The following is a 26,294-nucleotide window of genomic DNA, read 5'->3' on the forward strand; positions in this document are numbered from 1 at the left end:
CAATGAAGTTACTGTGAAATTCCCTGGTCGCCACAGTCTGGTGCCTGTTTGGGTCAATGCACGTGACCAGCACATCTTTCAGAATGTGGCAAGAAACCCACGCAGACACGGGGAGAATGTGCAAACTCCACACAGACAGTGATCCAAGGCCAGAATAGAAACCGGGTCCCTGGTGCTGTGAAGCAGCAGTGCTAACCAGTGCCGCCCTATACAATGTTGACTTGCCCTAGTCACATTGTTTTTTTTTGAAGAAGGAGGATTAAGTAGCTGTCTGGGTAAGAATGTTACCCTGGCCTCTTTAACTATGAATTGTGTAACTCTGGAGTCCGCCTCATCCTTATTGCTTCCACCAATCATTCCCAAACCCCCTTCCGTTCCATCCTGTGAGCGAGAGGATACAATGAACTCATTGTTGCCTGGTTATCTGCTCGTGCTGCCTGTTTCCGATTAGGGTTTGTCTCTGGCCATTGCTGATTACACACTGGGCCTCCACTTCGACATTAGGCATCTGTTTGTTGCAGCAGCAGAATAGATATTGTCTGCTGCTCGCCAAGCATTTTCCAGCATGTATCCTTTTCCTGTTTAGTAAGCTGATCATGGTAGCGTTTCTCATGTTCTGCTGCAGAGACCTGCATTGTGACTGTCATCAGTCAGTTTCTGTGTTGGACACTCTCAAAACAGGTAGTCAGAACTAATCATTGAAACAACACAGGAGGAAGCTATTCAGCCCTTTTGTGACTGTGTTGGTCCTTTTGGAAAACATCCAATCAGTTCAACTGTCCCTCCCTCTCCCCATAACCATAAAATTGTTTTCTTTATAAGTGTGGTTCTCTCTCTCTTTTAACCATCTTTTTTTAATCTCCTAGGGTTAAATAATCCATGTGTAGGATCAAACTCCGTGTTGTTTCTCCCAGAAAGATATGAAGTTACAATCGACTTGAGGACTAGATTCAGTGTTGGCACAGTGGTTAGCACTGCTGCCTCACGGCGCCAGGGACCCGGATTCAATTCCCACCTTGGGGGACCGTCTTGTGTGGCGTTTGTACATTCTCCCCGTGTCTGCGGGGGTTTTCTCCCACAGTCCAAAGACGTGCTGGTGGTGTGGATTAGCTGTGCTAAATGTGTGGGGTTGCAGGATAGGCCGAGGTAAGATGCTCTTCCAGAGAGTAGTACAGGGCTGAATGGCCACCTTCTGCACTGTAGGGATTCTATGGAAGCCTTTATTAAGAAGTGGTGTGATTTTTTAAAAGGCATCGGTCAAAATAATAGAATTTAAATCTTTGTGCAACAGGGTGAGGATAGTTTTCACTTATTCTAAATATGGACAAACATTTTAGAATTTTGTGTTGTGGAATACAAGAGCTAAGACCCATTTTAATGATGTTTACATTGAATATGCCTTCAGGGAAATGCATCCTTCCAGCTTCTGCAGATACAAGTTGCCTGGTGCTGAGACATTTCCTGTTTTTAGTCGGACTGCAACATAACTTGTGAAATATATATATAGTCAAGGTCTTGCTATCATGTTGGTTTATATCTTGGGTACGTCAATTGTGGCCAACCTGTGTTTGTTTTTTGTGTTGCTGAGAGACTTGCCAACTTTGGACATGCCTGGAGGTTTTGTCACATGACTTCCTGTCTCAAACCGCCCCATTGGTCACCTCACCTGTCCATCGGGGAAGAGCCCCACCCTCACAGGACTAGAGTCTTTCTTAGCTGATTGGATGATTCTCAACATTCAGTCAGTAACCTTTTGTACCCCCCCATGTTCAATTTGATTTTTCACTAACTCGACCCAGTTGTGTGTTTTTTGATCAACGCCCCTCTGATTTATTTTTCTGGGTGCTCCTCTCTCCAGAATTTTGGAGATCAGTCTTTTATTTTCAAGTTTAGACTAATCCTGGAGGAGAGCTGCTCATCCTGAGAGCTGGTCTGGACACGATGGACCAAATGATGACCTCCTGCGCCTTAACAATTCTTTAATTCTGAAGATTTTTTTTTCTTTCGTGGGATATGGGCATTTATTGCCCATCCCTAATTGCTGTTAAAGGGATATTTAAGAGTCAGCAGTATTGCTGTGGATCTGGAGTTGCATGTAGGCCAGACCAAGTAAGAGTGACAGATTTCCTTCCCTAAAGGTTTGTTCAGAGTCAACTGGTGTCATGGTAATTTGTTTGATTCTAGATTTTTATTAATTTCAAATTTCACCCTTTGCCTTGGTAGGATTTGAACCTGGACCCCCAGTACATTACCCTGGGTCTCTGGAATACTAATCCAGTGACAATACCACTATGCCACTGCCTTTATATTCATTTATTTATTTGGCCCTGAGTTCTTTGCACAATGTTCAGCATCATTCACAACTCCTCAGATACTGAAGCAATCCATGTCCCAATGCAGCAAGACCTGGAAAATGACCAGGCTTGGGCTGACAAGTGGCAAGTAACATTCATGCCACATGTGCCAGGCTGTAAACCATTCCCATAAGAGAATCTAACCATTGCCCCTTGGCATTGAGGGGGGGGTACCATTGACCAGAAACTGAACTGGGCCAGCCATATAAATACCATATGAATATCAGAGCAGGATACAGACTTGGGACCCTGTGGAGAGTAACTCACCACCTGACTTCCCAAAGCCCATCCATGATCTAGAAAGCACAAGTCAAGACTCTGGTGGAATGCTCTTTGCTTCCTTGGATGAGTTGGGAGGCAAGGACCTCTTCGAATTACAATGTTGAGGTCCAACGACACTCAAAGCTTGACCCCATTTGGGGCAAAGCAGCCCGCTTGATTGGCTTCCCTCGTACAAACATTCTCTGCCTCCTACCTCCGATGCACAGTGACAGCTGTTTAAAGTATCACAAGAGGCAGGGAAGATGGTGAAGGAAGTCACAATTGCAAACTGCTTCAAGCATGCTGAGTTCAAACCGTTTATGGCTGTGATTGATGAAGAAAATGAGGAGCAGGGCGATACATGCCAACCAGATGCTTTTTCACATACCCACGAGAGACTGTGGGTCCAGCAGAGACCACCATGAAAACTTGCACTTGAGGTGGGTGCTGCCATGCAATGCTTAATGGAACTGGCCAATGATGCAATCAACCAAGGAGGCCAATAATCCTTTTGTCGAATGCCCACCTGCCTGTTTCCTCCAGTCAATGAGACATCATAGAATCCTCACAGTGCCATTCGGCCTGCTGACTCTGCACTCTCTTACTCAGGCTGTAACCTCACATGTTCCCCACAGCTAATCCATCTAACCAGGACATCTTTTGACATTAAGGGACAATTTAGCATGGCCAAACCACCTAATTCACACAGCTTCGGACTATGGGAGGAAACCGGAACACCCGGAGGAAACCCACATAGACACGGGGAGAACGTGCAAACTCCACACAGACAGTGATCCAGGGCTGAAATTGAACCCAGGTGCCTGGCACTGTGCTGCCCCGAATACATCTGCTATCTTCTCCCACCCCTCTCAACCTTGGGACCTCTCCAGCACTAACTGCGAAAACATGTTTGACAGTATTGTCAACATGGAAGACTATATCGAGCGAGTCAGAAAACACATGGAACAGAAAAAGATTCTGGAGTTTTTCCAGTATGAAATCTAGGCCTTTTTTTTAAGGTTTGAGTATATGGAGTAAAAATATATTCACTTTCTTTTCTTTAACATTTTGAATCTGGACAAACACAAGAAGTGTTGGTGTTTTTTTGTAGGCATGTTGAATTGCGTGGAGATTTATTCGTGTGGCAAATTTTGCTGGTTCAGCTGTCACAGAGCTCTGCCTCACTCTTAATGTGAAGGGAGCTCTCCTGGGCTTTGACTCGAGAACTTACTGTAAACGATTGGGATCTCCACCTGGGATTGTAGAAATTGAAATAATAAACCACAAAATTAAAAGTGACGTGTTTTATAATGGAGAAACTTTAATATTTCACAAGCGAATTTGGTTTTTCAAGGTCACCGAGTGGTTTAGCAAGAATTCTGAACTTTGTTTTTAAAAAAACCCACTTAGACATCCTTCATCTACGTGCAACTTTTATTTTGAGGGTTTTTATAGTGAGATTAATAACAAGCTCGAGTCTAGAGCTTTCAAGTTGATTTGCAGTCTGGGATTGACTCTACAAGGGCCCCCTTCCAAGAAGCATTGAATTGGTGATGTCCAGGTTTCTGTGTTTTAATTGCATCCTGTGCAGGCTCCAGAAAGCCCCAGTTTAGGGGAGGAATGGCAGTGAATGCTAATGGTTATACTACTGCCAAATCTGGACCTGTCTTCCAGTGCATTCGACAAGACTGGAGTATACTGGGGAGAGTTTAGCAACATTTGACGTAACTTTTAAGAGACATTTGTCATAACCTATGAGATTTGAAATCTAGCAAAATGTTGGATTATGGCTGATCTCTTATAATCCTTAAAATCTATCTTTTTTCCCCCAAGTGTTCACCTGAATCTCCCCAGTCCCTAAAGCATTTTTTTGGGGGGGGCAGGGAGGGTGTTCCAGATTTCCCCTCTGTGTGAAGAAGCCTTCTTGACAGCACCCTTATAACCCCTTCGTCCTGGACTAGCTCTCATTCTCACGCTCCGCTCACAATTCCTTTAGTCATCTTCACTTTCTCACTCGCATGCGCAAACTCTTAATATGATGGAATAAAATTAATTTACCCACGTTGGCCAAATGTGACAACATGAGAACAAACATTTTTTTATGCAGAGAGGTTCTAGAACTCTGTGTTGTAGACTGGTTCAATTGAGGCATTTGGAAACTGGATTATTGTCTGAAAAGAATATGCAGTGTCGTTTGGGCGTGTGGAGAGATAGCAGCAGATATGTTGCACACACTCGTTGGGCCAAATGGCCAGGAAGCTGGCACAGAGACATGGACGCACACACGCGCACGGCCAAATGGCCTTCCTCTAGGCCGTAAGCATTCTACGATTGCAATAAATTGTTTTCCAACCTGTTTTGGAAAGCCAAACTCTCTAGTTCACTGGTCATTTTGTGACGAGCATGTTCTTTTATCACCCCCTGCAGCCCTGGTACAAAACTGGTCCAGTTCAGGAAAGGTGAGAGTGTTGGCCTCCGACTTGCTGGTGGCAACGATGTTGGGATCTTCGTAGCAGGAGTGCAAGATGGAAGTCCAGCTGAGAATGAAGGACTCATGGAAGGCGATCAGCTCCTTAAGGTAAAGGACCAACCTGTAAACCAGCACAAGTTTTATAACCATGTAGGAGTACGGGAAAAATGATGGAGAGGAAAAGGCTGCCCGGCCCATCTAACCTATCCCACGCCACTGCGAAAACTTTTCACAATCGCAAGCAACTGGGGGAGGGGTAAAAATCAATTAGATTGGAGGAAAAACTGAGAAATTTTAACTTTGAAATGAGCTAAAGTTGACGATGAATGTGTTTTAAATTTAAATATTAAATAATGTGGCATTTGGGAGCATATAAAGTCATGATGATGAATGAGTGATTTTGGCTCGAGAGTAGAACGTCCACTAGGTTCAAGCATGTCTATTTCTGCTCAATCCACCTGGGTCCTGTTTGTCCAATGGGTGTCTTTCAAACACCCCAGGTAACTTCTACATCAATGTGATTTCTGTCTCTAATTTTATTGTCAATTCATAAGAACATAAGAACATAAGAAATAGGAGCAGGAGTAGGCCATCTGGCCCTTCGAGCCTGCCCCGCCATTCAATAAGATCATGGCTGATCTGTCGTGGCTCAGTTCCACTTTCCCGCCCTCTCCCCATAACCCTTAATCCCCTCTCTTATCAAAAACCCATCAACCCGCTTCTTAAAAATATTTAGCGAGGCAGCCTCCACCACTTCAACGGGCAGAGAATTCCAGAGATTCACCACCCTTTGAGTGAAGAAGTTCCTCCTCAACTCCGTTCTGAACCGCCCCCCCTTTATCTTGAGGCTGTGCCCCCTAGTCCTACTATCTTTTTTGAGCGGGAAGAGTCTTTCCACCTCTATCCTATCCATCCCATTCATCATCTTATACGTCTCAATGAGATCTCCCCTCATTCTTCTAAACTCTAACGAGTACAAGCCTAGTTTATTCAGCCTCTCCTCATAGCTCAACCCCCTCAACTCCGGTATCAGCCTAGTAAACCTCCTCTGCACTCCCTCCAGGGCCAAAATATCCTTGCGCAGGTGCGGCGCCCAAAACTGCACACAGTACTCCAGCTGCGGCCTCACCAATGCCCTATACAGCTGCAGCAAGACCTCCCTACTTTTATATTCAATCCCCCTCGCTATGAAGGCCAGCATCCCATTCGCCTTCCTGACCACCTGCTGCACCTGCAGGCTGGGTTTTCCTCTTGCTATAATATTCAATTAGACTTGGTAAAAAGGGTGTCAGAAGTAGAGTCCCCGGATATTCTTTAGTGTCCACGTCGACCTGAGCTCCTCTCGATAGTGTCAGACTCCCTTTTTACTTAGCAAGAAATACAGGACAAGATTCTTAATCTGCACACTTTACATAATGGATTGAATGGTCTGTGACAGTTGCTAAAACCTTGGGCTTACAACAATAACACGGCACACCACCACACTGAGAAAACCCTGTAACAATGGTTTAAATCCTGCCTGCCCAGCAGGGAGTGACGTGGCCCCAGTGTGGAGTGGGAAAGGGAAGCAAGTTGCTAGTTCAAGTAACTAAAATTTAACGTTGAGGGTTCTGATGGAGTAGATAGAAATGGCAGGGGAGCACAGGTTTAAGGTACTTATAAAATGATCTGGGGGGAGGGAGAGTGGATGGAAGTCTTAATCAGTGGGCAGCACGGTGACACAGTGGTTAGCACTACTGCCTCACGGCTCCAGGGACCCGGGTTCGATTCCGGCCTCAGGTCACTGTGTGTGCAGAGTCTGCACGTACTTCCTGTGTCTGTGTGGGTTTCCTCCCAAGATGCGTGGGTTAGGTTGATTGGCTCTGCTAAATTGATTCTAGTGTCAGGGGCGATTTATGGGCTAAATATATGGGATTACAAGAATGGGATCCGGGTGGGATTGTGGGCTGAATGGCTTCCTCCTGTGCTGTAGGGATTGAGTTGTCACGATGAGGATTGTGCTGCGAGAAGGGACAAGTGTTTTCCAGCAGCCTGGGCTGGATTCAATGGAAAATCTCACAGACAGCAGCAGACGATCCTGCCAATGGCACACTGACTCCCGCCACGGAGAGAATCGCCACCGGGAAGTCCGAGAATTCCAGGGTCAATTTCTCTGATTTTTTTTTTATAGCAAGCGGTTCTGTAAATTGCAACCGGATATTAACTTTACCCTTCCCCTCCCTCTCTATATCGGCTAGATCAACTCCATGGATTTCCGTAGTATTGTGCGGGAAGAAGCTGTCCTTTACCTTCTAGAGATCCCAAAAGGTGATGACGTGACCATTCTTGCTCAGAGCAAATATGATGGTAAGTAACTTGGTGAAAGCTGCCCTGTTAACCAAAAGAAGGTGGGACTGAGAACAAAACTTATTTGGATGGAAGAATCGGTCAGTGTTTGTTAGCGCCGGAATGTTTCATCATCTTTATTTCTTCATGGGATGTGGATGTCTCCAGTAAGGCCAACTATCGTTGCCCATCCCAAATTGTCCTTGAACAGAGTGGCTTATTCAGGCAGTTAAGCATCAACCACATTGCTGTGGGTCTGGGGTCACATGTAGGTCAGACCAGGTAAGGATGGCAGATTTCCTTCCCTCAAGGACAGGAGTGAACCAGATGGATTTTGACATGGATAGTTTCATGGTCACCATCACTGAGACTTCCTTTATATTCCAGATTTATTAACTGAATTTAAATTCCACTAGCTGCTGTGGTGTGATTTGAACCCATGTCCCAGGAACATTAGCCTGGGCCGTTGGATTACTTCATAGAATCATAGAACTGCTACAGTGCAGAAGAGGCCATTCAGCTTATCACATTTGCACCAACTCTCTGTCAGCGTATCTCACCAGGCCCTCTTGCCTCACCCTTCCCCTGTAACCCCACGCATTTAGCATGGCCAATCCACCTAAGCTGCACATCTTTTGGACTGTGGGAGAAAACTGGAGGAAACCCTCACTGACATGGGCAGAACATGCAAATTCCACAGACAGTGACCCAAAGCCGGAATTGAACCCAAGTCCCTGGTGCTGTGACATTTGAGATGTGCAGGTTAAGAAGATTGACCATGCTCACATAACCCTAGTGTCAGGGAGACTAGCCAGAGTAAATATGTGGTGCTATGGGGATAGGGCCTGGGTGAGATTATGGTCCAGGCAGACTTGATGGGCCAAATGGCCTCTTCCTGCACTGTAGCATTCTAGGATCACCACTTCACCAACCCCTTCTGTACTGTTCCTTTTATTAGCCTAGATTGTTCTTGGTGAAAATGCAATTTTCTTGCTGTTGCGAGGTCTTTGGAATTCCAAATGCTCATAAAACAAAATGCTAGATGTTGATGCTGGAAAGTCCACATAGTAACGATAGAAAGACCACCCAAATCTGGAATGTGCAGTTTGTGCCAATCTATTGGAAATATTTATGTATTTTTAAATTTTAAAATCCAGTTGCATTGTCTTCCAATATGGTCAAGTTATCCTTGTATATTTTAACTATGCACGTCGTGTTTTAATTTGACCTTTTTATTGTATTTGAATCCAAACACACAAAAAACAATGCTATTGAAGTGGAACTCCAGGCTTGAAAGTTGACTCCATCACACTCCTGACTTGTGCCTTAGTGATGGGCTGGCTTTGGGAGAGCCGGGAGAAGAGTTACCACAATTCCCAGCCTCTGACCTGCTCTTGTAGTCTCAGTATTTATATGGATGCTCCAGTTAGAATGTCCTTATTTCTAAAAATCCTTCAGAGGCCCTCAATGTGGGCAGAGGAAGTTCTAAGATAAAGTCAGGCTGTGTCGGAGAAGATTGTATAGCTGTTTACAACACCTATAAATTATTATTTTACTGGACTATCACCTTTTTATTGTATCATTGCTGTAAATAAAGATAGCAACTGGAGATGGTAAAACCCAATTATACAGCTGTAGACGTAATCTGTTATTTTTCTCTCACCCCCAGTATACAAAGATATTATCAACTCTGGCCGTGGTGACTCGTTCTTCATTCGGACGCACTTTGAGTACGAGAAGGAAAGTCCACAAAGCTTGAATTTCACCCGAGGTGATGTCTTCAAGGTTTTAGACACTCTGTACAACGGCAAGCTGGGGAACTGGCTAGCAGTAAGGATTGGTTCTGACAACATCAAACAACTAGAAAAAGGAATCATTCCAAACAAAAGCAGGTAAATCACTGAAGTGTAATGAGATATCAGCATTTTTTTTCTGACAAGGATAGCACAGCTGCTTCACAGCGCCAGGGACCCGGGTTCTATTCCAGCCTTGGGTGACTGTCTGTGTGGAATGTGCACGTTCTCCCTGTATCTGCATGGGTTTCCTCCAGGTGCTCAAGTTTTCTCCTACAATCCAAAGGTGGGCAGGTTAGGTTGATTGGCCATACTAAATTGCCCCTTAGTGTCCCATGATGTGTAGATTAAGGTGCTTCAGCCATTGTAAGTGTGAGGGTTATGGGGATAAAATGAGTTGGGGAGAGAGTGCAGACTTGATGTGTCCAATAGCCCCTTTCACCACTATAAGGATCCTATGAAAGGGAGGTGGGCAATACTAGTACATTTAACCCTTGACCCTGCTCCGCCATTTCATTAAGGTCATGGTTGGAAATTCAGCCCTGTGGATTTTATTAACTAGTGTAGTAACTGTGTCATTTAACTAGTGTAGTAACTGTGAAACTGGTATCTCATCAGAGCTGAACAGATGGCCAATGTGCAGAATGTCCAGCGAGCGACCACAAGTGACCGAGGTGACTTCTGGAGATCACGGGGTCAGAGGGCAGCAATGAAGAAGAATCTTCGGAAGAGTCGAGAGGACCTCACAGCTTTGCCAGTTAGCACCAAGTTTCCTGCGTATGAAAGGGTCGTTCTTCGAGAAGGTGAGAGGAGTTGCTTTTAGTAATTTGCGTGTCTCCTTTTTTTTAATGTGACGTTCTATCTATGCCCCTCATAATTTTATACACCCCAATCATGTCCACCCCCACCCCCACCCTCAGTCTCCTCAGCTCCAAGGAAAACAACCCCGGTCTATCCAATCTCTCTTCGTAACCAAAACATCCTGGTAAATCTCCTCTGCAGCCTTTTTCCAAGGTTACCAATCCCTTCTATAATGTGGATTCCAGAACTGTACACAATATCCTAGCTGAGGCCTACGTTTTATACAGTTCCAGCCTAACCTCCCTACCCTTTAAACTCCATGCCTCGGCTAATAAAGGCAAGTGATCACTTTTATCCACTTATCCTGCTTTCTTTAAGGGACTAGTGTACATGCACACATATATTTGGTCACTATAAGTCATTGAGTGTCTTTAAGACAGAGATAAGTTCTTGCTCAATAAGGGGATCAGGGGTTATGGGGATGAGGAAAAATATCAGCTATGATTGGTCTGAATAGCCTAATTCTGCTGCTAATATCTTATGGTATTTCTTTACCAAAGAACACTTGTTTTTTGTAGTTCTGGATGCCTTAGCAATGCACTTAATATCCATTTGAACGTTTGTTCTTTTAGCTGGCTTTATGAGGCCGGTGGTACTCTTTGGCCCCATCGCTGATGTAGCGACAGAGAAACTGGCGACTGAATTACCCGATAGCTACAAAAGTGCCAGTAAGTAAACTAGTCATGTTGATGTATTTGACAGCAGTCTGGGCGTGCTCTGACTGTGTCTGCTAAGAGAAGTCAAAACCAATCCAATTGTGAACTCGATTATTTCAGAAACTGAGCCCAGAGATGCAGGCACAGAAAAGTCAACTGGTGTCGTTCGACTCAACACCGTCAGGCAGATCATTGAAGAGGTAAGGACAATTGAGCAACATCTTGCATTTACATAGCACCTTTCAGTTGGTTAAAAATAGACATGGCTGTGATGAAAATCAGTGGTGCCCAAGAGGATAGAATCGGAGCAAAATGACAAGGAGGCTTGGAAGGGTGGCAGAGGTTGCAAAGTTAACAGTATATCGCACAGAATCTATTCATTTATAAACATTTTTTTTCCCAACTGTTAGTCCAATTGTTGTCTTTGAACAAGTCAGATCCCAGACTGAAACTTGGCCCGATAGTTTTGAACTTTCTCTTGGAACCAGTGGAGTTACTGAGCAGATTCACAGGAGTCTGCTGGTGAGGTATAACACAACGAAATGTTTATCAAGACAAGAATGAACCATCTTACACCAGACGACAAGGTCGGAAAGATTTCAAAGCAAGCACAAGAAGATGATTCAATTTCTCTTTACCCCAGCAATATCTTTAGAGATACACAAACCAGTGAAGAGTTACCACTAGCTTGATACACAAGCTCCTTGCTTGAGACTGCAACACACATAAACAGTTTACTTCCAGTGAAAACTTGTGCATTCTGCTTCTTGTCCAATTCTTACCTCCCCAAGATACCCAAAAATAACCACACTTCTATCTCAGTGTCCATAGCAATGCCACTAAACTGAGCACGTTACCTATAATGAGTCCTAAAACTGAGCATATGGCTAAGTACTGTCCCAATAGCCTTGTATCCTTCTGAGAGCTGAAAAATCCCTATCTTCATTCTCTGACATCCTGAACTCTTCCCTGCCTTTACCTTTCAGCCACAGGCCTGTCCAGCCCTCTCTACAAAGCCTCATACCAAACCTACATGAAACAGAAATCCTTTAAACCTTAGATCACACATTTGTGTGTGTTCACTATGGGTGGGGAGTGGATGTTGGAGAGGACGTACTTCTCTTGAGATAGAGGAAGTCTTGTGACCTCTATTTCTCTCGACATTGATGGATGAGTTTGGAAGGAGTGAATACCTGACCTGCATGTTTTGAATGCCATTTATTGAGCTGAGTAATCCTTTCTATAGAAAGGTTCTAGCTATAATTTAGACTTTAACTCTTCTGTGCCAGTTTCAATTACTCATTTTATAAACACACCAGGATTTTGTTTCTACCAAATAGATTCCTCTCTAAAGAGGAAGGGAAGGCAACCATAAAGAAAAAAGACTTTAATTTATATAGCACCTTTCACAACCTGCAGGTGGATCAGATCTAAGCTCTGCGATGCTGCCACATCCAGTTGGGAATGGTGGTGGACTATTAAGCAACTCACTGGAGGAGGCTCCATGAATATCCCCACCCTCAGGGATGGAGGAGCCCAGTATATCAGTGCAAAAGAAAAGGCTGAAGTATTTGCAGCAATCTACAGCCAGAAGTGCCGAGTGGATGATCCATCTCTGCTGCCTCCAGTGGTCCCCAGCATCTCCGGTGCCAGTCTTCAACCAATTTGATTCACTCCACATCATGAAATGGCTGAAGACATGAGATACTGCAAAGGCAGAGGGGCTCTGACAATATTACAGAAGTCTTGCACCCCCAAACTCGCCTTGCCCCTAACCAAGCTGTTCCAGTACAGCTACAACACCAGCACCTACCCAGCGATCACAGAATCTCCACAGTGCAGAAGGAGACCATTTGACCCATTAAGTCTGCACCAACCATAATCCCAGCCAGGCCCTATCCCCATAACCCCACATATTTACCCTGCTATTCCCTCTGATCAACCTAACATTGGCCAATATCACGTCTTTGGAGTGTGGGAGGAAACCCAGACAAGGGGAGAACGTGCAAACTCTGCACAGACAGTGACCCAAACAAACTGGGAATCAAACCCAGGTCCCTGGCGCTGTGAGGCAGCAGTGCTAACCTTCTGTGCCACCGTACTGCAATGTGGAGAATTGTCCAGATAAGTCCTGTACTCAAAAAGCAGGAGCAAATCCAGCCTTGCCAATTACCACCCCATTGGTCTATTCTCTTCAGTAAAGTGATGGAAGGGGTCCTCAGCAGTGCTATCAAGTGGCACTTGGCAATAACCTCCTCACAAATGCTCATTTTGAGTTCAACCACAGTCACTCAGCTCCTGACCTCATTACAGCCATGGTTCAAACATGGACAAAAGATTGTGATTGTCACTTCAGGCACCAAGAATAAATTGCAAAGAATAGTAATAATCTCGCACAGGGTGGTGGGAAAAACAGAACCCAGAGCTGTTGATGCTGGGAGCCACTGAAACAATAAAACTGGGATTGAGTAGATTTCTACTGGGTAGGGGTTACAGATGGGTTAATGGTGATAATATACAGATTAGCCATGATCTAACAGATTGGTGGAACACACTTGGGGAAACGGGCCACCCAATTCCCCCATGTTCTTGCGATTCTTCTCTGCAAAGATGCCTTTTATTTCTGTAGTGTGTTTCTGAGATTTGTTGTCTGCCTCCCGTGAACAGGAGAAACATGCGTTACTGGATGTAACTCCGAAGGCTGTGGATCTGCTCAACTACACACAATGGTATCCCATTGTCATCTTCTTCAACCCAGACAGCAAGCAAGGTGTTAAAACAATGAGACAGCGACTGAGCCCAGGATCCAGCAAGAGCTCCAAGAAGCTCTATGATCAGGCTGTCAAACTGAGGAAGAGCTGTTCTCACCTCTTCACAGGTAAGAAATATTAGATATGGAATCCCTGTGGTGTAGGTGGCCATTTGGCCCATCGAGTCTGCACCGACATTTTTTTTAAAGAAAACGTTACAGATGCACCATAGAAAGCCTTCTTCCTGGTTGTATCACAGCTTGGTATTGCTCCTGCAAGAAACTACAAAAGGAATGGGCAGGTTATCTTTTATGAGGAAAGGTTGGAGGGGTTGGGTTTGTATCCACTGGAGTTTAGAATTGGAGGCAACTTAATCGAAAACTTTAAGATCCCGAGGGCTAATGATTGGGTGGATATGGAGAGGATGTTTCCTCTTGTTGGAGATTAAGAATAAATCGCTGCGGATGCTGGAATCTGAAACATAAACAGAAAAATCCTGGAAAATTTTGGCGGGTCTGACCTTTTCTGTGGAGAGTGAGTCGAGCCAATGTTTTGAGTCTAGATGACCCTTTGTCAGAGCTAGGAGTGATTGTTTAAAAATAAAGGGTTGCTCATTTAAGCTAGAGATGAATAGAAATTTTTAGGTGGTGAGTCTCTGGATACTCTTTTCCCCCCCGCCGCCACAAAGCAGTGGAAGCAGAGTTTTTTTAATATTTTTAAAGCAAAGCTTGAAAGATTCTTGTTAAGCACGGATTAAAAGGTTATCAGGGATAGGCAGGAATGTGGGGTTGAGGTTACAATCAGATCAGCCATAATCTTGTTGAATGGAGGAGCAGGCTTAGTGGGCCGAATGGCCCACTCCCGCTCCTAGTTCTTATGTGCTTATTTCCTTCAGTCTATGGTTCTTGTTTTCCCAGTAACCAAGGTTCCATGTTCAAGTCCCACTTTAGGACTCTAGCATAAAAATCTACTTTCACACCACAATGCATTGCTGAGTGAGTGCTGCATTGTCATGGGTGCTGCTTGTTTTTTTTGGATAAAGCATTTAACCGAGGCCCCATCTGCCTGTTTTGGTGGGTGTAAACGGTCCCATGGCACTGAGTTGAAGAAGAGCAGGGAAGTCCTTCCCAGTGTCCTCACTAATATTTGCCCCCTCAAGTCACATCCCCAAAATTGATTCCCTGGTCATTATCACGTTGCTGTTTTGTTGGATCTTGCTGTGCACAAATTGGCTGATGCGTTTCCTAATTACAAAAGTGGCTGCACTTCAAATGTAACATTGGCTGTCAAAGGCTTTTGAGACATCCCAGTGGTTGTGAAAGGCACTATATCAATGCAAGTCTGTCTCCTTTTATGCAATCAGCCAAAGATCATAACATGAAAAGAAAATCTTTTTTTTTAGGATTAGAAGCTTTTGATTTTAAATTAAAACATGATTTATCCACGTCATTCTATGGGCTGGATTATACAGGCCTCTGGTCCCAATTGGAGACCCCCAGCCTCCTCAATTTTCCCTCGGTGTCCACCCCCACACCCACTCACAGGGTTTAGTGACATCCTAGCATTCTGGGTATCCATGGTCGTTTCCTCCTGCAGTACCGGCAGTGACCACCTCTCCCTGTGGCACTGATGGCACAGCAGAGCTGCCAGTCTCCTATTGGCTGGCAACCCCACTGAGGCTTGGACATCTTCCTTGATGGATGATGTCACATTATCATGATTAAAGATTCAGTTGGCTGGAAAGTCAAAGCTGGGCGAGATCTCCCCCACCAAGCGATGAGTGGTGTTCTACAGGGCTCACTGTTGGGACTGCAACTTTTCACTATATGCAATAATGATCTGGAAGGCAGAACTGGGGCATGGGTTGCTAAATTTGTGGATGATACAAAGCTATGTAGAGGGACGGCTAGTGTTGAGGAAGTGGGGAATCTCAGAATCAGAGCTGTTGAGGAAGTGGGGAATCTCGGAATTGGAGCAGTTGAGGAACCTGGGTCTATACTCGATGGAGTTTAGAAGAATGAGGGGGAATCTATTTGAAACTTGCAGAATACTGAGAGCCTAGGTAGAGTGGACGTGGTTAGAATGTTTCAATTAGTGGAGAGATGGGAAGTTGAGGGCACAACCTCCAGAGTGAAGGGACATTCCTTTAAAATTGCTAGAGGGTGGTGAATCTGTGGAACTCATTGCCACATTGTCCTCCCAGCCCTGTATATTGGGGTGGCTGAGAGTGACATTGCAACAGAGAGGAGAGGTGCAAGACAAGGACTAGTTTAATCCTGATGTCAATTTGCTGTATTTAAAAGGATGGGAGTATTGCCATTATAGCCCAATTGGGCCGAATGGTCTTTATTGTGCATTCTGTGCTGCTCTGTATTCGGCTGAAGATCTACCTAGAACTGCTAATATGGATGGAGCATGAATACGAGTGGATCGAGGATTCGCTCACTATCAAATTTTTCATTTGTCTCTTGGTGATTTGTAATTGCTTCCAAATCCTTGTATGGAAGAGGGAGAACTTTTTTATTTCTGTTTTTTTTTTAAATATTACAGAGACCATTGACCTGAATTCCTCCCATGATGGCTGGTACGGCTTGCTGAAGGATCTGATAAGAGATCACCAGGCTTCTGCTGTTTGGGTTTCGGAAGGCAAGGTATGCATTGGATGAGTCTTCCACCTCACTGAGAGCTCATTTTTAAATGAGGCTGATTGTAACTAGCTTCTGGATGTTAATGATACAGTCTGTGTACAAGTCGTAGTGTAGATCTTCAGAGGGCAATTCTCTGCAGTTTCAGCGAAAAGGGATGTTTAGTCAATGCCCTAATATCTTTTTGTTTTAGCTAATTGAGTCAAAACTTCTTCGTTCTATCATATTTTATTGAAGAATTTGAGCTATGCTAGTTAGTAATTAACACATTTGTGTTGCAAAAGAATGATCGCATTTAAGAAGATGTACAGGCTGCTCCTCTTAAGAGAAAATTGGATAAGAGTAAGTCTTGTTCTGTGTTTTTTTTTATTTTCTCTTTCCGCTCCACCATCTACTCATCCATTCATTTTAGATCAAACTACATTTCAATTAAGTGCAAGTTTCTTGTTTTTTTTCTTTTGTGGTTGCCTCCCCAGTAAACTTCAATGATCTTAGCTAATCTTGCACTTTGTTTCCCTCTAGCCTGTCTCATTAATTAATCATAGTCACGCTCAAATCTCCCAAAAGTATTAATAGCTCGTAGCTTTTTTTTGTGCCTCACTGTTGGAGGATTTTCCCAATGTACTATCCAAGTTTGCTTTGTTAACTGCACCACACTGTACAGGCTCCTGAGTCATAGGGGTTTACAGCATGGAAACAGGCCCTTTTGACCCAATTTATCCATGCCGCCTATTGCTTAAAACCTCTAAGCTAGTCCCAATTGCCCACGTTTGTCCCATATCCCTCTATATCCAACTTATCCATGTAGCTGTCTAAATGCTTTTTCAAAGGCAATATTGTACCAGCCTCTCTTACTATCTCTGGCAGCTTGTTCCAGACACTCATAAGAACATAAGAACATAAGAAATAGGAGCAGGAGTAGGCCATCCAGCCCTTAGAGCCTGCCCCGCCATTCAATAAGATCATGGCTGATCTGTTGTGGCTCAGTTCCACTTTCCCGCCCTCTCCCCATAACCCTTAATCCCCTCTCTTATCAAGAACCCATCAACCTGCTTCTTAAAAATATTTAGCGAGGCAGCCTCCACCACTTCAACGGGCAGAGAATTCCAGAGATTCACCACCCTTTGAGTGAAGAAGTTCCTCCTCAACTCCGTTCTAAACCGCCTCCCCTTTATCTTGAGGTTGTGCCCCCTAGTCCTACTGTCTTTTTTGAGCGGGAAGAGTCTCTCCACCTCTATCCTATCCATCCCATTCATCATCTTATACGTCTCAATGAGATCTCCCCTCATTCTTCTAAACTCTAACGAGTACAAGCCTAGTTTATTCAGCCTCTCCTCATAGCTCAACCCCCTCAACTCCGGTATCAGCCTAGTAAACCTCCTCTGCACTCCCTCCAGGGCCAAAATATCCTTGCGTAGGTGCGGCGCCCAAAACTGCACACAGTACTCCAGCTGCGGCCTCACCAATGCCCTATACAGCTGCAGCAAGACCTCCCTACTTTTATATTCAATCCCCCTCGCTATGAAGGCCAGCATCCCATTCGCCTTCCTGACCACCTGCTGCACCTGCAAGCTGGGTTTTTGCGACTCATGCACAAGGACCCCGAGGTCCCTCTGCACCGTCGCCTGCTGCAGTTTTTCGCCACGTAAGTAATAGTCCTTCCTACCATTCTTCCTACCAAAGTGGACCACCTCATACTTGCCAACATTAAATTCCATTTGCCATTTCCTGGCCCATTCGCCCAGCCTATCTAGATCCTTCTGCAGACTCTCCACACCCTCCGCACAATTTGCCTTTCCCCCAATCTTGGTGTCATCAGCAAATTTCGACACCCTGCACTCGGTTCCCTCCTCCAGATCATCTATCAGATCATCACTCGCCACCCTCTGTGTGAAAAATGTTGCCCCTCTGGATCCTCTTGTATCTCTCCCCTCTCGCCTTAAACCTAGGCCCTCTAGTTTTAGACTCCCCTACCTTTTGGGAAAAGATGTTGACTATCTAGTTGATCTGTGCCTCTCATTATATAGATCTCTGTGTAAGATCACCCTAAGCGCACTGCGCTCCAGGGGAAAGAGTCCCAGTCTATCCAGCCTCTCCTTTATAACTCAAACCATCAAGTCCCTGTTTTGATTAATAGAAATTAGTTGGTGCTACATTGAATTTGGAGAGTTTGCTGAGCCACTGGACTGCATTGGTCCCTGCTGTCATTGAGTGCTCTTGGCTTTGTCTTCCTATTTTTAAATCATGTTGAATTCTTTTTGAGGCGCTTCCTCACAACTATTTGCAATGGCCGTGGTGTTGAAAGCCACAGTTGGTGTTCTAAGTCAGCCGGTATTATATCAGATTATGATCAACATTTTTGGGTTTTGTTGGGAAAATCCAGCTTGCTGTTAAGAGGCAGTGCTCACCTTTTTAACCTCTTCCCACCCAGAACATGGCCCAACCGCACACTTTTCACTTGCTTTGGAGGGGAACGGAGATATTACAAAATCCCTGGGGGATAATTGGAGGAATCCCACATCCTCTTAAGTGGAAGCATGATTGTAAATCTCCCCCCTCTGTCTCTACCCGCTTTCCCCAAACGAGCAGCGAAAGGTCGTTTGCTTTTTGTGGGGAAGGTTGGGAACGGCCATATTTCGGACATCTGGGTGGGAAATAGTTGCTGTTTCTGTTTGTGTAATGCTTTACCTTGCCCTGTTTTTTAATTTAGGCGGATGGACTTGGAGATGAAGACCTGGAGATGCCTGACGACCGCATGTCCTATCTGTCAGCCATGGGAGCGGACTACCTGAGCTGTGACAGCCGATTAATGAGTGACTATGACGATACAGACACAGAGGGTGGAGCCTACACAGACAACGAGCTGGATGAACCAATCAACGAGCCTCATGTCTCTTCTGTTGCGAGATCCTCAGAGCCGGTCGAAGAGGTGAGGGCAACACAATCGGGCTGTGTATTAACCTTCAAACACGGAGGGTGCTCTATCCAAGCATTGTACACAAGAATTTACAGCACAGATACCAACCATTTTAACCAACATGGGTTAAATGTTGGTTAACTCCAACCTCTCTTCACCTCACACTAGCAACATCCTTCTTTATCCAGCTTCCCCATAAACATTGCTCTTCAGTTCATCGTCTCCATGTGGTAACGAATTGCACACTCTAGGAAGTTCTTCCTGAAATTCCAGTTGAATTTACTGGAAATCATCTTGCATTTATCACCCCCAGTTTTAGATGCTCCACGTTGACCCTATGAACTTGTAGCCTCACTTGCCTGGTGCACTTGAGGTTTCTTGGCACGTTTTTATTATGAATGTCTTTTTATTTTTGTATGTTGCATATAAATTAGGAGTAGGCCGTTCCATCTCTGCCGTGTGATAAAATCAGGGCTGATTCTGATTTGTGGCTTCAACTCTACTCTACTTTCCTGTTTGAGTGAGCCAGCCTCCTCTTCCCTCTGGGGAAGGGATTTCCACAGATTAACAACACTCCGAGAAAGAAAATTCTCCCATCTGTTTTAAATTCCAATTTTCTCCACCTAAGGCAGAATTTCATCTGTCTTGATATCTAATAATCCCCAGAACAGGTCACTAGTCTGTTGCCAGGGAGCTTGTAGCTTGAGAGGTGCCACTCCAAGTGTAACTGACCAGGAGTGTCTCCTGCTCTTGCCGCCAGCCATTGGCATTTTTGGAAGGATGTTGTAGGTTAGCACTAAGCTTGTTTGATGCATTGAGTGCACTTTCCTTGGCCATCAAGTGCTGGGATGGGACTTGAACCCAGAGCATCTTCTTCAGAGGCAGGGATGCTAATGCACTGCATCACAAGACCTCTTTCTGCGTTAAACGAGAGACCCCTTTTGCTTAAACTGTGTTCCCTAATTTTAAATTCTCCCATTTAGTTTCTCACTTCAATATCCATGTTGTCAAGTCTGCTATTGGATTTTTAATTTGTATTTTTATTGCCACAAGATTGGAGTTGTGCAGAGTGGTGACGTAGATATGGAGACAGATGAAAGTCCGCCTTAGTGCACCACTCGGTAAAGAGAATTGGAATTTAAAACAGAGACAAGGAGAATTTTCTTTCTCGGAGTGTGATTCATACCATTGAGATTGGGTCACTGGAAATGGTTGAGTTATAATTGTTAATCTTTCTTCTAGTTTTTATGGAATTACTTGTTGACATTTGTATCGCCAAAGTTGTTGCACAAATCCCCCTCAGCCTCTCTGTGACGTGTTTTTGTTTACAGTGGAAACAGAGTCCGGAGCCAGCTGTAGCGAGAGGCCAGATGAGGAGAGCAGGTAGTCGGGAAGTCCTAAGAGATCCCAGCCCCCCTCCAGATTTTAAGCCTGAACCTCCAAAGGTAATGGGTGTTATTGATTTTTGATTTTTTTTTTTGCCCAGGGTCAGCTCATGCATTAGTTACACTGATTGTTGAGCAGGAATCATCCTAATGTAATTTGAGTTTGTCTACTTGGTTTGACCCGAAAGAACCCCCCCTCCCTGTACTTGTTGACCTGCTCCAAGTCCAACAATGTCCCAATTGTAAAACTCCCACTCTTTTCCAATCCCTGCATGGTCTCCCTGCTTCCTATTTCCAAAACTCTTCCAGCGTGACAACCTGCTGAGACCTCTGCGCTCTTCCAATTCTAACATCATCAGATATCCCTGATTTAATTGCTCCATCATTGGCAACTGTGTCTTCAGCTGTCTGAGCTCTGGAATTCCCTCCCTAAATTTATTGATCTCTCTCTCTCTCTCTCTCTCTCTCTCTCTCTCTCTCTCTCTTTTCTTCTGTAGGCTTTTTAAAACGTCTTGGTCCGTTGTTCTAATATCTCTTGGTGTGGCTCCATGTCTGATTTCTCTGCTGCTCTCGTGAAGTGTCTTGGGAACAGTGCCATTAATGTGGTTAAAAATCCCAAAACACTTCACCAGGATGTTTTATAAAACTAAATTTGACACAGAACTACCAAAGGAGAGATTGGGAGGGGGGGGAGAATAGATGACCAAAGCAGTGGCCAAGAGGTGGACTTTAAAAAAGCAGCATCTTGGAGAGAGCGAGCTCAGGGCCACGAATGGAGGAAGGTGGCAGATATAACGAGCTTAACTGTAATCTCTCCCGCTTTCTATCACAGACATTTAGTTCTTTCTCCCCCCCCTCTCTGTACTTATTTAAATCCTGTTAGATCTTTTGCTGTTACAATGTCATCAACCTGTATTGCTAACTCTGGTTCCCTCTGCACGGACCTGCTGAGTATTCCTGGCATTTTCCAATTTGTTGCCTAACCCAGATTATCCTGCTGCTCTCACCTTGAGGATCTTGGTGTGCGGGAACTCTGAATTGAAATGAAAGTTTTTTTTTGGTATATTGTCGCAGTTGAACGCCATGAGTAAACGTATGGGATCTGACTGTGCACCTTCTTTCTAACCCCTGTAGCCGAAAGCTGAGGCACACTCCTACGTGAAGGAGCCCCCACGGCAGTACCACGATTCCAGCCGCGGGTACGATTCTCAGTACAGCAGCCCGAGCCCTGGGAGCAGCGAGCACCCCCGCGGTCAGGAGACCCCTCCCTCCAAGCCGCAGCCCCCTCCCGTGGCTTTGAAACCCAGCTTCGGGATACGGACGGCGATCAAACCGCCCGCCCCGGCTGTGCAACCCCCTCCCGAGGACGAAGGGGAGGAGACGGAGGAACTGGGGGACGGTGGAGAGCAGCAGTCCGTCCTGGGCAAAGTGAAAATATTTGAGAAACTGGATCACAAAGCTCGGGCACAGAGACTGCAAGAGCTTCAGGAGGCGCAAAACGCACGGGTAAGGCGGTTCAAACACCTCTTTATCATCACTATCTCGGAAATAGGCCCAAGAGAGGCCATTGGGCCCCTTTCCATCTCCCCTGTGTACTTTATGAACGGCATTTTAGAATCCTACAGTGCAGAAGGAGGCCATTCGGCCCATCATGTCTGCACTGCTGAGAATTTAGCATGGCCAATGCACCTACCCAGTATGTCTTTCCGATCTTGGAAGAAACCTGGAGGAAACCAATGCAAAACGGGAAGAACATACAAACTCTGGACAGACAGACAGTGGTCCAAGCTGGGAATCAAATCTGCCCCTTCCCCATAATCCTATGCATTTACCCCACCTAGTTTCCCTGACGTTTTAAGGGGCAATTTAGCACAGCAATCCACCTAACCTGCACTTCTTTTGGACTGTGGGAGGAAACTGGAGCACCCAGAGGAAACCCATGCAGACACGGGGAGAATGTGCAAACTCCACAGTGACCCAAGCTGGGAATCAAACCCAGGGTCCCTGGTGCTGTGAGACACCAGTGCTAACCACTGTGCCACCATTCTGCCTTGAATAGTGCACAAGAAACAATATTTTTCACTAGCGCAATTCATGTGACAATAATAAATCAAATCAGACCTATTCCACCCATCATCCAATGAGATCATGGGTCATATGGCCTTAACTCCACTTTCCTGTCTGTCCCCATAACTCTCGATCCCCTTCTTAATCAGAAATCTGTCTAACTCTGCCTTAAAATTCACTGACCCAGCCTCCAGTCCAAACTCGAACAATCCTGAGAAGAAATTCATCCCCCTCTCCATCGGGAGGAGACGGATGATGTTGTGGTGATGTCACCTGGCCCAGTAATCCAGAAGTTCAGGCTATTGCCCTGGGGACACGGGTTCAAATCCCACCCCGACAGCTGGTGGAGTTTAAATTCAATTTAAGTCTGGATTTGAAAGCTAGTCTGTGACTGTTCACTGAAACTATTATCGATTTGTCGTAAAAATCCATCTGGTTCACTAATTCACAAGGGTGGCACAGTGGTTAGCACTGCTGCCTCACAGTGCCAGGAACCCAGGATCGATTTCCTGGCTTGGGTCACTGTGTCTGTCTGTGCAGAGTCTGCACGTTCTCCCCGTGTCTGAATCATAGACCCCTACAATGAAGAAAGAGGCCCTTCGGCCCATCGAGTCTGCACCGAACAAAATCCCACCCAGGCCCATCCCCGTATCCCTACGTATTATACCCACTAATCCCTCTAACCTACACATCCCTGGACACTAAGGGGCAACTTCTTAGCACAGCCAATCAACTGAATCCACACACCTTTGGACTGCAAGGAAACGGGAGCACCCAGAGGAAACCCACACAGACACGAGGAGAATTTCAGAAGGCGTTTGATAAGGTACCTCACGAGGTTATTGCAGAAGGCCAGGGGACATGGAGTTGGGGGTAGGGTGTTAGCGTGGATAGAGGATTGGTTGTCAAATAGGAGGCAGAGAGTGGGGGTCAATGGGTGCTATTCGGATTGGCGGATGGTGACTAGTGGAGTGCCCCAGGGGTCGGTGCTGGGGCCTCAGCTTTTTACCATTTATATAGATGATCTGGAGGAGGGAACCGAGTGCAGGGTGTCGAAATTTGCTGATGACACCAAGATTGGTGGAACGGCAAATTGCGCGGAGGGTGTGGAGAGTCTGCAGAAGGATCTAGATAGGCTGGGCGAATGGGCCAGGAACTGGCAAATGGAATTTAATGTTGGCAAGTGCGAGGTGGTCCACTTTGGTAGGAATAATGGTAGGAAGGATTATTACTTACGTGGCGAAAAACTGCAGCAGGCGACGGTGCAGAGGGACCTCGGGGTCCTTGTGCATGAGTCGCAAAAACCCAGCTTGCAGGTGCAGCAGGTGGTCAGGAAGGCGAATGGGATGCTGGCCTTCATAGCGAGGGGGATTGAATATAAAAGTAGGGAGGTCTTGCTGCAGCTGTATAGGGCATTGGTGAGGCCGCAGCTGGAGTACTGTGTGCAGTTTTGGTCGCCGTACTTACGCAAGGATATTTTGGCCTTGGAGGGAGTGCAGAGGAGGTTTACTAGGCTGATACCGGAGTTGAGGGGATTGAGCTATGAGGAGAGGCTGAATAAACTAGGCTTGTACTCATTAGAGTTTAGAAGAATGAGGGGAGATCTCATTGAGACGTATAAGATGATGAATGGGATGGATAGGATAGAGGTGGAGAGACTCTTCCCGCTCAGAAAGGACAGTAGGACTCGGGGGCACAGCCTCAAGATAAAGGGGGGGCGGTTTAGAACAGAGTTGAGGAGGAACTTCTTCACTCAAAGGGTGGTGAATCTCTGGAATTCTCTGCCTGTTGAAATGGTGGAGGCTGCCTCGCTAAATATTTTTAAGATGCGAGTTGATGGGTTTTTGATAAGAGAGGGGATTAAGGGTTATGGGGAGAGGGCGGGAAAGTGGAACTGAGCCACAACAGATCAGCCATGATCTTATTGAATGGCGGGGCAGGCTCGAAGGGCTAGATGGCCTACTCCTCCTATTTCTTATGCTCTTATGAGAATGTGCAAATTCCACACAGACAGTGACTTGAGCCAGGAATCGAACCCTGGAGCTGTAAAGCAGCAGTGCTAACCACTGTGTTACCGTGCCACCCCACGTCTGCGTGGGTTTCCTCCCACAGTCGGAGAGACATGCTGGTTAGGTGCATTGGCCATGCTAAATTCTCCCTTTAGTGTCCCCGAACAGGAGTGTGGTGGTTGGGGGATTTTCACAGTAACTTCATTGCAGTGTTAATGTAAGCCTACTTGTGCTACTAAGATATAAATTGTAAAAATGTCCTTTGGGAAAGGAAATCTGCCATCCTTTCCCAGTCTGGCCTACGTGTGACTCCTTACTTTCCTCTGATGCAAGCTACTCCATTCAAGGGGCAATTGGGGATGGGCAATAAATGCCCCGACGCCCATGAAGGAATAAAATCTTCAAGGGAGACCCCTTTATTTAAACTCTGCTCCAGTTCGGGATTTCCCCACAAGGACAGGAAACATCTGAATCTGTTCTTCCGTTCGGTTCGCTGCCCCCCCTCTTTCTCCCAGAATATCAGCATTATTGGTGACTGTTTTTAATGGTGGCAGTGCCTTCGGTTGCCTAGGCCCTAAGCAGTGTCATTTCCTCCTTCAATCTCTCCTCCTCCATCTCTAACTTTGTGCCTTTTTAAGACGCCTAAAAACCTATTGATTTGATCAAGCTTTAGAAAATGTTTTTAATTCATTCATGAGGTATGGCCGTTGCTGGCTAGGCCAGTCACGTGTGGATAAAGTCGAGGGGATGCTTCCCCCTGTGGGGCGTTCTAGGACGAGAGGTCACTGTCTTAGGATAAAATTTAAAACAGATGAGGAGAAACTACTTCTCCTCCAAAGGGTTGCGAAGCTGTGGAATTTGCTATCCCAAAGTGCAGGGATACTGGGGCTGAGAGTACATTTAAGGAGTTAGATTTTTAATTGGCTATGGGGATGAGGAGCATATCGGTCATGATCGAATGACAGAGCAGAATCAATGGGCTGAATGGCCTAATTCTGCTCCTATATCTTATTTATTGTCCATTTCTAAGGTGCTGGTGAGACACTTTGAACCACTGCAGCCCAAGTGGTGTAGATACACCCACAGTGCTGTTAGGGAGGGAGTTCCAGGATTTTGACATGGCGGCAGTGAAGGAACAGAGATATATTTCCGAGTCAAGGTGGCGAATGTCTTGTCCGACACCATGTGGCATGGTGTCAAACTGTATCTGATAGCTACTTCTGTAAATTGTTCAGGATGCTTTCAACGTGAAAGGTGTGATTATAAACACAAGTTCTTGGTCAATGTTTTCCTCTTGCTGATCTTTATGGCGTGAAAATTCACTGGGTGCCGTCAAGCGTAATGGTGCGTTCCGCTCGATGGCCACTGGGTGGGTGAAGGCTCAAACCTACCTCAGTGTCCCTTAATTAATGGAATGTCCATTCAATTAGCAACTTCCAGCAAAATGAGCAAATGATGTTGAGCGCAACTATTGAAGTTCCATCAGCCGTGGAAACCAGAATCCACTTGATGTGCAAGAGAGCTGAAAATTATTCATGAAGCTCTTGTAAGTAATGAGGAATGGCCACTGAAGCAGAAGATTTAAAACTGCTTGATTTAACTCTGCCTTCTCACCAGTTACCTGGTTTAACTGGAGTATTGCATTCAGTTCTGGGCAGCATCCTTTAGGAAGGATATGAAGGCCTTGGAAAGGGCGCAGAAAAAAATGCACAGGGATAATGGGGGTAGGTTTTGTGGGTAGACTGGAGAAGTGTGGTCTGTTTTCCTTGGAGATGAGAGGGTTGAGAGATTTGTTAAGAGA

General features: G+C 45.4%; 1 protein-coding gene across 4 annotated transcripts in view; it reads left to right on the top strand.

Annotated features, from left to right (window-relative positions):
• LOC145342851 (tight junction protein 2-like) overlaps positions 1 to 26,294 on the top strand; it is a 122,860-nt gene that overhangs the window by 92,175 nt on the left and 4,391 nt on the right. For all 4 annotated transcript variants that reach the window (XM_080188365.1, XM_080188364.1, XM_080188363.1 and 1 more), the window contains exons 11-21: positions 5,043 to 5,193; positions 7,323 to 7,431; positions 9,080 to 9,302; positions 9,822 to 10,006; positions 10,637 to 10,732; positions 10,841 to 10,920; positions 13,388 to 13,598; positions 16,021 to 16,121; positions 18,826 to 19,044; positions 20,364 to 20,477; positions 21,552 to 21,923. In XM_080188365.1, the coding sequence (XP_080044491.1) occupies positions 5,043 to 5,193; positions 7,323 to 7,431; positions 9,080 to 9,302; positions 9,822 to 10,006; positions 10,637 to 10,732; positions 10,841 to 10,920; positions 13,388 to 13,598; positions 16,021 to 16,121; positions 18,826 to 19,044; positions 20,364 to 20,477; positions 21,552 to 21,923 (1,861 nt within the window). The remainder of the gene's footprint in view (positions 1 to 5,042; positions 5,194 to 7,322; positions 7,432 to 9,079; positions 9,303 to 9,821; positions 10,007 to 10,636; positions 10,733 to 10,840; positions 10,921 to 13,387; positions 13,599 to 16,020; positions 16,122 to 18,825; positions 19,045 to 20,363; positions 20,478 to 21,551; positions 21,924 to 26,294) is intronic.

The sequence above is a fragment of the Carcharhinus amblyrhynchos genome, chromosome 5 (genome assembly GCF_965287045.1).
Source record: "Carcharhinus amblyrhynchos chromosome 5, sCarAmb.v2.hapA, whole genome shotgun sequence".
NCBI classification, from domain to species: domain Eukaryota; kingdom Metazoa; phylum Chordata; class Chondrichthyes; order Carcharhiniformes; family Carcharhinidae; genus Carcharhinus; species Carcharhinus amblyrhynchos.